Source organism: Aedes aegypti, chromosome 3 (assembly GCF_002204515.2).
Source record: "Aedes aegypti strain LVP_AGWG chromosome 3, AaegL5.0 Primary Assembly, whole genome shotgun sequence".
Lineage (NCBI taxonomy): Eukaryota > Metazoa > Arthropoda > Insecta > Diptera > Culicidae > Aedes > Aedes aegypti.
In genome coordinates, this window is record NC_035109.1 from 281,617,938 (window position 1) to 281,631,664 (window position 13,727).

Consider the following 13,727-nt stretch of genomic DNA (forward strand, 5'->3'; position numbering starts at 1 on the left):
CTGGGGGCCGGACCTGGTGTAGTGGTTAGAACACACGCCTCTCACGCCGAGGACCTGGGATCGAATCCCATCCCCGAGATAGTCACTAAAAATTTAAGTAGTGACGACTTCCTTCGGAAGGGTAGTAAAGCCGTTGGTCCCTAGATGAACTAGCCCAGGGCTAAAAATCTCGTTAATAAAGATAGAAAAAAAAAATTTCAATAAAAATATATGGGAAGCCGTATTTATACAAAAAATATGTCAAATGCAAGCTTTCAAACCACATTATACAAATATGTAAAATACCTGACTGAGCTAAAAGGTACGCCGAAAGTTTGTTATTTATAGACAGATATCGAGGCAGACTTCAGTGGGCTGGTCACTTAGTGCGAATGTCGGAAGAAAGAATTGCGAAAATAATATTCAGCAGGGAACCAGGTAGAGGTCGGCGGCTTCGGGGAAGACCACGAATACGCTGGCTGTACGCAGTGGAAGAGGACCTGGCGACTCTAAACGTTCGGGGCAACTGGAGAAGTTTCGCCCAAGACCGACGAAGATGGAGCTCTACAATACGCCCGGCAATGGCGTGACGCTACGCTATCAAGGTAGGTATCGAGTTTTCATTTTTTGTTAAAAAAAAAACTTTGATTTTTTGTTATGCTGCAAATTGTATTTTACCAGTTATAAAATCATTTTGACAATTTCATGGCCGAGGTTTTTACGATGTTTAGTCAAAAATAGAATAATAAGTGCAAACAACTTTCACTTATATTACAATAATGTTGAAGCATATACTCAAACTTCAATAACATTTGAAGGGTAGAGCTCCAAGTTTAGTTCGTCACAGTCCTTGTTTATTATAAAGCGTTAAGTTGGTTCTAATTAGGCCTTCAAAACAGAAAATGGTATTTAAAAACATTTTTTTTCTTTGTTATTCAGATTTTCAGCCGTAGGCTCCATTCAAAAACACTGTTAATTTCGCAAAGATTAAGCTAACCGCTTTAGTGCCTCCGATCTTACTATTGATATTGGATAAAGAAGATTGATCGAAACATGCCTTGGCTTATTGGAAGAAAAGCATTATTGTGTTACCAAGTTTTCCCCATGCGACGGTTAATACCAATATGCGATCCTGTTATCTAATCTATACCTTACCGGCTCGCGCTGCCTTATCAGATAGCATAGCGAGTCGACTGTGTTCTGTATCATAGTCGAAACTGCCAGTTTGGTTTGGCGTTGCACTTTGGAAGGACTATTTTTTGTGTGGTAAAAAAAATGACCAAATGAAGTGTGAAAAGTGAGTGGATTAGATTGATTGATTATCAAAAGAAAACGGTACTTGTAATCTACAACGAACAGCCAAAATGGCAAGGACAATCAGTGCGGGAGTGACGGTGCTTTTCGGACTATGCGTGTTAAGTGCAGTCGTCAACGGTCAACTAGTTGGTGAGTGTGGGATCGTGTTTCATGTGCGAAAATAGGGTGCGGTTCACTTGACCAAAAAATGAACATGGTTGCGATGGTGCATATATTTGATTATCGAATATCAGCAATGCACCATGTGATCTGTTGCAGTAAATGATGATTGAATCGCTACTTCAAAGACAATAAATTTATGCTAAATATTACATAACTTTTAAAAGTTCAAAAATTTAACTGACTTCAAGATTAATTTCAAACAACCGACATGATAATACTCGATATGCTCGCCAGGAGCGGAAACCGAGTGGACAAGTGCTGAGCGATAACGCCCTTATTACCGTTCAAATTCTTCGAAGCTTGATCGGCTCACACGAAAACATGGAAATAAAAATAACTGTCGTGTGGTATCATCGCGTTGCAGCAACGGAGTTTTTACGAATTTCATACGTGAGCGATAAGATAAGATCCACTTGGTTCTTGTTTGGCCCCACACCTATGCTATATACATATTTCGTTCAACAAATACTCAATACTAGCGTTATTGGGCTTTCTATTACAGATAGAATATGCGCTAGCACCAAGTTTTCCGAACAATGCCTGCAACTTCAAAGGGGCAATCCGGAAGTCGTATGCGTCACAGTTCAAGACAGGTATGAATCGAACTAGTTGCCCAACAGTATAGGCAAATAGTCTGATGAGTGACTAATGTGATTCTCTTTAAATTCTGCGTCATAGCATTGAGTGTGCGCAACGGATTCGTAATGGCACGGCTGATATGGGAGTTTTCAGCGCGGAAAGCATGCTACAGTTGGCAACGCTAGCTTGGGATGGAATCACCGTTGTGAAGGAGCTCCGACACAGGGATCGAACCCGGGAAGTCGTGGATTTCCGTTCGGTTGTGGTGGTCTCCTCGCAGCATCAAGGAGGTGTCGATGGTCTGCGCAATAAGAAATTCTGCCATCCGGGACTACACTACGGACGCCAGCAGCGGTGGAGCGAACGATTTCTGAAGCACTTTGAACGATTGGTCGTGCCGGCTTACTGTGCGGATTTGGATAATGCTGCGGAAATTGAAACAGCTGCCTTGTCGAGCTTTTTCCAGTCTGCCTGTCGACCGGGCAAGTGGTCCAACGTTCCCCAGGAGGACGCCAGCTTGAGTAAGTATAGAGTGCGTGTATCATAGTCGTACTACTAGAGCGATATCCTCAAAATTCTAGGAATACAGGCCTTCAATCTTTCATTCAAGTAAACGGAATATGTCATAGAGTTTTACACATCCTCTAAGCTCTCTAAGGATTCCATAAAATATAGTTTCCGAGGTGCTCACGACGGGCTGCCCAGTAGTCTCATCTTAATTTTTTCTTTATTCCATGTAATTTATTATTTTTTTAATTACTTTGAACATTTGCATCAATATTTTGTTTCCAAAGTACCTATCACCCATTATGAACACACACACTTTATTCCGAGCAGTAACACTCATAATCAAATTTTTACATAGAGTTTGCTTAATCAGTTTTAACATGCAAACTGTTACTGGCTCATTTGTAAACTAAATCGAATAGTAAATGATTACAATTATGTCTTAAATCAATTGATGAAACTTATGAACTTATGTTAGACAAATAGATTTGAAGTTTGGGAATCACTACAATTCAACAAAGCTCTCTACTAATCCTTCTTCTTACCTGCAGGATAGAGCATTACTAATTAAAAAAATGTACATTCGTAGGTCATGGGCCTTAACTTCTGCTGTGTTCAATACATTTCGAGGTTCATTCCTATGATGTTTTTTCAGGATTGACTGCATTTCAAATTTTCCAATTTACAAATAAACCAAGTAATCGTTAGTCCGCTATTTTGCTTTTTAAGGTTTATACGGCTAATATAAGGTAGTTGATCGCGTTCGATTGAGCTGAGAATGACTAATACAATGGGAATTCGCTAGTTGGGTCTTCGCTACATGGGAGTGGTTGGATGTTTTTTGTTCTCCATGACCTACTGAGCTCTAATACACAGTCCGTGTGCTTTATCGATTGAATATATTTGTGGATCTGACCTACTACTGTGCAATGCGCGATTTTTTCTCGCGACGGCGATCTCGAAAACTTCTTAAAATGCTTGTGGATTGTCGCAGCTACTACAAATCGTGTTAGTGTCTTCTGCGCGATTATTTCGGATTGTCCAAGGCATATGCGCAGAAGACACCAAAACGATTTGAAGTAACTGCGACGATCTACAAGCGTTTTTCAAGATCGTCGTGTTGAAAACTAATGACAAAAAACAAGGCTTCTGCTGATATTGATACCACGTCAGCACCATGGTCAGCACCTGTCTTTTATTCACTGTCTGGGTATATATTACAATTTCCGGCAAGCCTCGTAGGATAAATTCACTACTCGTGCTGTAAAAATCATCATTCTGCAACTTGTTCAGTAAACTACTATTATTTTAATTTCAGAAGATAACCAGAAAAAAATGCTGATTTATTTTGATGGAAGTTTGGTCGTGTAACTGAAATATGTTACATATTGAACCGATTCATTTTGTCGATTTACTTTTGAGCCAGCATATAAAGAAAATTATGCAGTTAGTGATTCTTATTTCTTAACAACTCGCTAATCAAGGCCACTCAAAGAAGCAATGCAAATTTTAAAATATTGAAGTAGTGCTATATAGGATGTGTTACGGGATATGTCGACTGCAAATAATAATAATTCAAACCTCTATACTTCGTTCTACATCTTTAATTTAATCGAAAGTTAACGTTATCCAATAATTCAACGAAAAAATGGTGGAAGGGTTTGTGGAAGAAATGGAGAAGAGAAAACACGTAGCAACTCCGGTATAGATCAATCGAAGTTACAAAATTCATGCGTTTATTCTGTGTTACTTAGCAATGACTTCTGGATTATTTGGCATTACGTCCACATTGGGACAAAGTCTGTTTCTCAGCTGTTCAATTTCGCTATTTTTTCACATGTATGTTTGGCGGCATCATCATCATCATTTATTGGTATTACATTGATATTACAATAAAACCGCGTCAACAATTTCACGCCATACAACTCTGTTCGCATCTGCCTCCCTCCATCCTCGGCTGCGGCCCACACCAGATCTTGCAGCACCTGGTCAGCCAACCGTGCCCGCTGCACTCCTCGCCTTCTTGTACCTGCCGGATCGGATGCGATCATCATTTTTGCAGGGTTGTTGTCCGGCATTATTACAACATGCCCAGCCCAACGCATTCTTCCAGGTTCTGATATTGCAGTTTGCGTTTGACGTGCAAATCCAGTCTAACTGAGCTTCAAATGCGGTAACACAAAGTAATCAAAGGATACATAGCAACCATAATGCATATCACCGCCAACCCAGCAAAGAAAATCAAATTATGACTTCGCCTTCCTTGTTAAAAATCTTACCGCGTTTGGTGTTCCCGCATTTGATATTTGCATTTCAAACGCACACAGCAATACCTTCCGGATGCTAGGTTCGCCGTAGAGTGCAGCGAGCTCGCGATTCATTCTTCGCCGCCACACACCACAAAAGATCGTCCTAAGCACCCGACGTTCGAAGATTCCAAGTGCCTGCAGGTCCTCCTTGAGCATCGTCCACGTTTCATGCACGTAAAGGACCACCGGTCTAATCAGCGTTTTGTACATGGTACATTTGGTGCGGGGACGAATCTTGTTTGACCGCAGGTTCTTCTGGAGCCCATAGTAGTCACGACTTCCACAGATGATGCGTCTCCGTATTTCACGGCTAACATTGTTGTTCGCCGTCAGCAAGGATCCGAGGTAGACGAATTCATCTACCACCTCGAATGTATCCCCGTCAATCGTAACGCTGGCGAGCCCTATCACGTTCGGTTCCGCTCACAAGCATGTACTTTGTTTTTGATGCATTCACGTCCAGTCTGTCTCTTGTTGCTTCGCGTTTCAGGCGGGTGTACATTTCTGCCACCGTTTCAAATGTTCTTCCGATTCAGCAAAGCAAACAAATTGACTGAACCTTGTGAAAATCGTGCCTCGGTTGTTAAACCCGGCTCTCCGCATGACACCCCTAGCGCAATGTTAAACAACAGGCAAGAAAGTCCATCACCTTGTCTTAGCCCCCGGCGGGACTCGAACGAACAGGAGTATTCGCCCGAAATATTCACGCAGTTCTGCACACCGTCCATCGTCCCTCTAATCAGTCTTGTGAACTTCCCGGGAGAGCTGTTCTCGTCCATGATTCTTCATAGCTCTATGCGGTCGATACTGTCGTATGCCGCTTTAAAATCAATGAACAGATGATGCGCAGGGACCTGATATTCCCGTATTTTTTGGAGGATTTGCCGTACTGTAAACATCTGGTCCGTCGTCGAGCGGCCGTTCACGAAACCGGCTTGATAACTTCCCACGAACTCATTTGCTATTGGTGATAGACGACGGATGATCTGGGATAATACTTTGTAGGCGGTATTTAGAATAGTTAACGCTCGATAGCTGTTCAGTTTCCTAGATTCTGACTATCAGCCGATGCAGACAAGCGACCAAATTCTCCGGCCCCATCTTAATGAGTTCCGCTCCGATACCATCCTTTCCAGCGATTCTAGAGCTGTTGAACGGCATCCTAAACTTCCCCAAAAGTGAGATCATTTTTTTTTTCATTTTTCGATCACCTTGCGTCCGTCTGACTGTCAGACTCTGACAAAATGTTCACATCTTTATCCCTGCACATTTCGGCTCGCGGCAAGGCCTGCGGGATGCGTTGAGTTTTTGGTAGAACTTGCGCGTTTCTTGGGTGCAGTGCAACAGCTCCATTTATTCGCATTCCGTCTCCCCCAGGAACAGACGGGTTGATGTCTATAACGTTCCACGAGTACCTTTCTGCAGCATTACTGCCCGCACTGCGTTCTTCAAATTGTCTAGATGTTGTTTTGCGGATTCCGCTAGTAGGATGCTTGCGGGATTCACTTAAAAAATGTTTGGCATTCTTCCAAGAACATTGCCTAATTGATTATATCCCATTAATACCCGTAGAAAACTATGCAAGAAATCTTTGGGGTTTCCTTGCAGCAAATTGCGGAGGAATGTTGGAACTTAGATTCAAATTTCGTTTCAAAATGAGAGACCAGAATTTTAGCTCAATGAATAGAATAGCATTATTCACTTAGATGTGATGATTTTTTTTTTCTGAAGTTGATAACAGAATTATTTTAGACTTTTGAAAACACTGAATCCAACATTAAAATTAATGAATTAATTTCATTATTTCTCACAGAATTGAAATACCCGAATCTCTGCGAGTTGTGCCAGAATCCCAACGAATGCACTTACGATACCTCGACAACGTCCAGTCACCGGGCAGCGTTGCAATGTCTTCGTGCCGGCGGAGACGTGGCCTACGTATCTCAGCAGGATGCTATCGAGTTCTTCGACGCCAACAACGACATTGTCAGCCAATATGGATTTTTGTGCCCGAATGGAACTATTGAAGCGATAACCGGAAACAGTAACCCGTGCTCGTGGTTGACCCAACCATGGCCGGTAGTCATGTCCACGGCCAACAGAGCCATCGAAATCTCCGCCCGCATCGAGCGTTGGCTGCGACCTACATCCAACTCCAACTGGGAACAAGCCATCCAGGAAATCATTACTCAAGATAGTCGCACTGCTATTTCGGTTGGTTCGATCCAGGCCCCGGTAGACTATCTGCGTCCCTACCGTCAGCTACCGATTCCGTCGGATCTGTGCCAAACTACGTCCCGCTGGTGTACCACGTCTCCGGAGGAAAAAGACAAATGCGAAGTGCTGCGGACAGCTGCCCTAACGACCGGAATTTTCCCGACGATCGAATGTGTGGATCCAACAACCAGTCGTATGTCCTGTTTGAACGAGATTTCCAATAACCGCGCTGATTTTACCGGAATCGATTCGAATTTCGGTTACCTTGCTAGACAGTGAGTAGATCGATAGATGAACAAGCCCATTGGAAATGATCATTTTTCTTTTTTCGTTTCCAGCCCATTCAACTTGACGGCAGCAATGTTCCAAGAAACCGAAAAGGAGAAGTACTCATCAGTGGTAGTGTTGGTGCGAGCTGAAAGTCGTTTCACTCGGTTTGAAAATCTGCGAAACGCCAAGGCCTGCATCCCAGAGTTCGGAGGAATTGGTAAGCAAAGTAATGTTTTCTTCAAGATCGGGAATAACTTTTCTTTCTCAAACATTGCAGCATCTATTGCGTTCATAAATGTGGGAAAAACTCGAGGCATTTTTGATCAGCACGAATGTGATTACGGTCGTCTGTTGGGAGATTTCTTCAGCGAGTCGTGTGCTCCAGGTTCTCGGGATAGTTTGCATGATCCTCGAGGGGAAAATCCTGAATCGCTTTGTTCGTTGTGCAATGTGCCAGTACGACCCCAAGATCCAGTACCATTGGCATCCAGGGACAGTGGCAATGATGATGGAGAAGAAGATTCAACTGCTTTGCCAGATGAAGTGGAAGACCAACCATCTGAGGTTCAGGGCAAGGCTGATATCGACGCGACTGTGGAAAGGAATATTAATTGTGCTGCCAATGTCAATAACCCGTTCTATGGAACCCGTGGTGCACTGAATTGTCTTAATACGCAGGGTGAAGTAGCGATCGTCGAGGTTCAAAACTTGGCGGAACATGCCCGGGCTTTGAACATTAATCCAAACGACTATCGAGTTCTTTGCAGAAATGGATCACTTGCAGCCTATCCAGGATTCCAGGTAGATGAAGAATGTTATCTTACTACGATTGTCGATGGGGAAATAGTTGTCCGACGTCAGTCGTCCAAGACAGCTGGTATAATCAACGCCCTTAGCTCCTTGGATATCTATTTGCAAAATGATCCCGATTTCCGAATGTACAACATCTTTGGAGGTGTCAAGAACTTACTGTTCGAGGATTCAGCGTTGGGATTGGTCTCTCCACAGCATGCAGAGCTGGGTCATGCAGTACAGAATTACATTCGACTGTTCGAGAACATTGAAGATTGCACAAGTGCAGGCATCAGCACCACAACTGTAGACCCGAACAAGGGTGCCATTATCACTATTAACATTTTCATGACGATGCTGTTCGTTGCTTACAACATAATTCGAGGATAACTCAAGGCTTAGGATAGTTCTTTCGCAAACGTTCAAAAAGCATTTTTTTTTAGAATTCATCTAGCTGTACAGTTGTATTATTTTAACAAAAAAGCGTGAATAAATTTTAAATCGATCCTAATTCTAATTGTTATGCATTTAAGAGGCTCACCACTACCGTGAGCACATTGAAGAGATCATCATCTTCGCAGCGTTCCAACAAAGATCGCTGCCTGAGCAAAGCGTTCAATCGCCTCGGCAGTGGGCTGCTTTTGATGGCAGCTTTGCCTTTGAAATTGTTAGCAATTATTTTCCATATAGAACTTACCACAAGTAACTGCTCGGCCGGATCCGTGCCGTCCAGGACGTCTCTAAGTGAGTACATGTAGTCCTGAGAAGCAAGCAGTGCCGGTCGATTGTTGCTAACGAATGACATGTTACGCATAATTTCCAGCGCGAAGCGACGTAACTCTGGCGTTGACTTACGAATGAGCGCTCCAAGCACTGTGAGATGTCTGTGGGGAGTAAAAGATTTGTAGTGATGTAAAGGCTATAAAGAAGCGTGGGGCGATTCTATAACATTGCCCAGAAAACCATTTCTCCAAAAACATAATTCCGTTCTCCAGAAAGCTATATATCTAGGTGTCCCAATTCTCAAAATTTATTATTGAAAAACAGTTAGGGTAAAGATAAGTGATGCACCCTGGCTTAAACATGTGAATGTAGAGGTGGTATATGTTTGCTGCAGTGCATTTCCGATCCCTGGATGCACCGAAGGTTGGAGTTACATTGTATGTTTAACAGCGTTTATGTCGTGGTATTCGTCGTTTCGTTGGTGTTGCCGTATGATGTGAAAATTCCGTATCGAGCCCAAGGTCGTAGCTGGGTTCGTAATGGTATAGGATGTGGTTATTAACATGTCCAGGATCTTAGCAGGGGTCATATCAAGGTAAAGAGTTCTTGAAGTGGCGATTGAAACGCAATGGGTGGAACTAGGAAACTCATATTTAAGTCTTTACAGGACGAAGGTTAGATTGGGAATGAACAGAATTTTCAGTTGTTAGTCTGTTTAAACAATGGACCAATGCACGTGTTCACGAATTTGACGTTTGAGCGGTGCCGAATTCACTCGTTTCCATCGTCACATAAATAACACGGCACCGCTCAAACGTCAACTAGTGAACTCGTGCATCGGTCCATTGGGGTCTACCCCGTTTGGCATAATGCCATATGGCATAATGCCGTTTGGCATACAGTCGTTTGGCATAATAGCTATTTGGCATTATGCCATTTGGCATAATGGTCGTATGGCATAATCGTCATTTGGCATAATAGCCGTTTGGCATAATTGTGAAAAACATTGAATTTGATCAAATTCCTTCCATTAAGGGAGAGGGTGTGGATAAACTGCTCGCGATCGTACATTCCGTAGTCAGTTATTGATAGGACATACTTCCAATCTTCATTTTTCAAGAAAACCGATATCCAATAAAGCTCTTTTGAAATTGCAACATACATGACTTCCGGGGTCATTATGTCCTGGATATTACAGCGCATGTTCAACAAAAATGTGTCCAACACCTAAGTTATGTCATGTTGTTTGAAAAAAGAAGGAACATGATATTTTATGACGCATCTTATGGTCCCGGATATTACTGTACCACTTTAGAATTTTCCTTTTCAAATTATGCCAAATGACCATTATGCCAAACGACTATTATGCCAAACGACTGTATGCCAAACGGCATTATGCCAAATGGCATTATGCCATACGGGGTAGACCCGTCCATTGGGTACCTAGGGAGATGTGTTGATCGGTACTAGATTAAACTTAAAAAGGATGATTACTCTTAATCAGCCCATCCTAAAAAAATGTACTACATACATCTCTACTCTACAGAATCGAACATTGTTGACGACGATCTCTTCAATTGAGTTTATAAGCTGGGATACCAAAACCATTTCCGGTTCGACGTATCCATTTTGGCATCTTGTCATCCGGTGGTCTTTTCACGTGATTATACCTGTATGCTGATAACGAGTTTTCGTACGACCCTTTCATAACTTTCATGCGTGTTGATTCGTCAGCCTGAGCATTATTTCCAGGGAACACCAGAACCACATCCATATGAGGACACGTTACTTCCAAGTATTTCGCAGACCTGTCCAAGGGGAACTTGTGTTTCGGTTCGATGCACTGCTTTCGATCTTGATGCAAGTAAAACGCAACTGGAACGTCTTGAGCAGAATCTTCAGTTGATTGAAGTTGATTTTTATTCGTCGCTACACCGTCGGAACAAAGGCTTCCTTGGTCTTCTTCGAAAATTTCCCCCTCTTGCTCAAGGCTTCCAGCATCAACTAGATTCATTCTGTCATCAGGAACCATCTCCATCGCCGCTTGATCTTCCATCCTTGAATGGTCGAGCTGCCGGTTCCAAGAACTAGCGTTTTCCTCGGTGCACATTTCATCTCCATATGACAAGTAAACTTCCATCTCGTACAGGTCGTCTCTAATGGGACACACGCCAATAGTATCGCCATTGAAACTTATCTCAGCCGTTGTTGCTTCAAACGTTACCTTCATTCCAGCTTTTGTCATCATCTTCACTGATAGCAGATTCGCTCGTAAATCCGGAACGTACAGTACATTGTCGATTGTACACGTGACTCCCCGGCTACTGGTTCCCTCAATTCGTCCTCTATGCAATGGGATTAACGATTGATTGTCCTTCGCCACAGAAATTACAATTTCTCCAAGGAAACAAAATATTCCTGCCGATTCACTAGGTGATAACTAGCGCCGGAGTCCAGCTTGAAGATAGCTGCTCTTAGGCTACTGCTATCCGTCGACTTAAGGCTCATGAACGCAACAGCTCTTCTGTTGGCCGCCACATTAGCTTCCGCTTGTGATTCGCTTCTGCAGTCCTTCACTTTATGGCCCTTTTTATTTTTTTTTGTATGGTATTCAGTTGGAGCTGCCTGACAGCTTAACTTGTCAAGGCTGAACCCTCGGTCTGGCTTTTGCCAAGTTTCCCCTCTACCAGGACCAATACTCAGACGGACTAGGCAATGGCGCCCACATGAACACTGTTTTTTATTAGTATTGTGACGTGGTAGTTTTTGAAAAGTACCCATATTCCCTTGCTTCTGAGAAAAGGAAGCATTATGAAAATCAGCAGCTCCATTAGAATTTGTTTGAAATAGTAGTGTAGAATTTGTTTGAAATAGTAGTGCATTACTAATACTGTCTAGTCGAAATGGTTTTGAATAATTTGTCATACACGTGCTATTCTGATTACTATTGTCTTTTACGTAAGATTAGAGTCTTAAATGTCAAGTGTCGTCAAGTCTTAACAAAATTAGGCTGTTTAGTAGTAGTTCTAGTTAATTTCATTTTTTGTTGTTAAAAGTATTTATTGGTCATTACGTTCATATATCCTTAAAGAAAAAAGTCGCTTTCCTTGTCTGTTCAACAATTTTTCGAAACTAGCAAGTGTACCCTAATGATCGATCTCAGCGTCTTACTTTCCATAGTCATTTTTATAGTGAATATTGAAGAGTAAAGTTACATTAGGCTTCTATTACAGTCTCCTACAAGATTCACTTTTCGGTGGCAAATGCAATGCTTCACAACGCCTACTTTCTACTTGTACATTTTACCGCTGTTACAAAAGAGGTATTTCTTATTATGGCAATGTAAAAACCATATTAAAATAAGATTGTCGCCACTTATTTGTACTCAGTGAATCTACTAGTCATTTTCCTAAGAGTTCCTAAGTATTCCCTACGTCGTATATGATAACGATGTATCTAGCTAGCTGGTTGGTAAATGGCTGGGCATGGCGTACCATTGGTACCTCGCGTACCTGAAGGAATAAAATAGACCCCTTTGTGCGGTCCTTAGCCTCTTGCCCAGCAACTCCTATCCCTACCTCCTCGCGGTACTGGCCGGGGTACGAGTAACCTTAGGGAAGATCGGGTAACCAACCCCCGGTGGGAACTTTGGTCGTATGCTGACAGGGAAGGGGGGGTTTGCTTTTGCTTTTGCTTCTGCAAACCTTGAGCGTCTGTACTCCATGTTAGGAGCGGCTCACAACAGCGTCTGTTCCCCATGTCAGGGGCGGCTGATCATCGTCCGAGTGCCAGAGAAGGACTCTAAGCTAAACTGCGCACTATGGTCCTCCGAACATTTAGGGGGAATGGTCCTCCGGAAATCTAGGGGGTTGGTGTCAGGCCCTGCAAGCCAGCCGTAAAAAAATCAAGCAACGAATAATCAACAAGAGAATACGAACCGGGACAATCGGCGAAGACCACAGCGACGTAAAGGGACTAGCGATTGGAAGCTCGGTACGTGGAACTGTAAATCTCTCAACTTCATCGGGAGCACACGCATACTCGCCGACGTGCTGAAGGACCGTGGATTCGGCATCGTAGCGTTGCAGGAAGTGTGTTGGAAGGGATCAATGGTGCGAACGTTTAGAGGTAACCATACCATCTACCAGAGCTGCGGCAATACACATGAGCTGGGAACAGCTTTTATAGTGATGGGTGATATGCAGAGGCGCGTGATCGGGTGGTGGCCGATAAATGAGAGAATGTGCAAGTTGAGGATCAAAGGCCGGTTCTTCAACTTCAGCATAATAAACGTGCACAGCCCTCACTCCGGAAGCACTGATGATGATAAAGACGCTTTTTACGCGCAGCTTGAACGCGAGTACGACAGTTGCCCAAGCCACGACGTCAAAATCATCATAGGAGATCTAAACGCTCAGGTTGGCCAGGAGGAGGAATTCAGACCGACGATTGGAAAGTTCAGCGCCCACCGGCTGACGAACGAAAATGGCCTACGACTAATTGATTTTGCCGCCTCCAAGAATATGGCCATTCGTAGCACCTACTTCCAGCACAGCCTTCCGTACCGATACACCTGAAGATCACCACAGCAGACAGAATCGCAAATCGACCACGTTCTGATTGATGGTCGGCACTTCTCCGACATTATCGACGTCAGGACCTATCGTGGCGCTAACATCGACTCTGACCACTATCTGGTGATGGTCAAACTGCGCCCAAAACTCTCCGTCGTTAACAACGTACGGTACCGACGGCCGCCCCGGTATGACCTAGAGCGGCTCAAGCAACCGGATGTCGCAGCGGCATACGCGCAGCAACTCGAGGCTGCATTACCGGAAGAGGGTGAGCTGGACGAAGCCCCTCTTGAGGACT

General features: G+C 43.4%; 2 protein-coding genes across 2 annotated transcripts in view; one reads left to right on the plus strand and one right to left on the minus strand.

Moving 5' to 3' along the window:
- The first annotated feature begins 1,180 nt into the window (after nt 1-1,180).
- LOC5575085 (transferrin) lies at nt 1,181-8,643 on the plus strand. Its single transcript, XM_001661751.2, has 6 exons — nt 1,181-1,425; nt 1,961-2,051; nt 2,137-2,558; nt 6,667-7,345; nt 7,409-7,557; nt 7,618-8,643. Exons 1-6 carry the CDS (start codon nt 1,344-1,346, stop codon nt 8,520-8,522), a joined length of 2,328 nt encoding a protein of 775 aa, XP_001661801.1. The 5' UTR covers nt 1,181-1,343; the 3' UTR covers nt 8,523-8,643.
- Nucleotides 8,570-13,727, minus strand: part of LOC5575087 — a 60,213-nt gene continuing 55,055 nt past the window's right edge. The window contains exon 9 of the mRNA XM_021854115.1: nt 8,570-9,016. Coding sequence (XP_021709807.1) covers nt 8,653-9,016 — 364 coding nt within the window. The 3' untranslated portion in view covers nt 8,570-8,652. The remainder of the gene's footprint in view (nt 9,017-13,727) is intronic.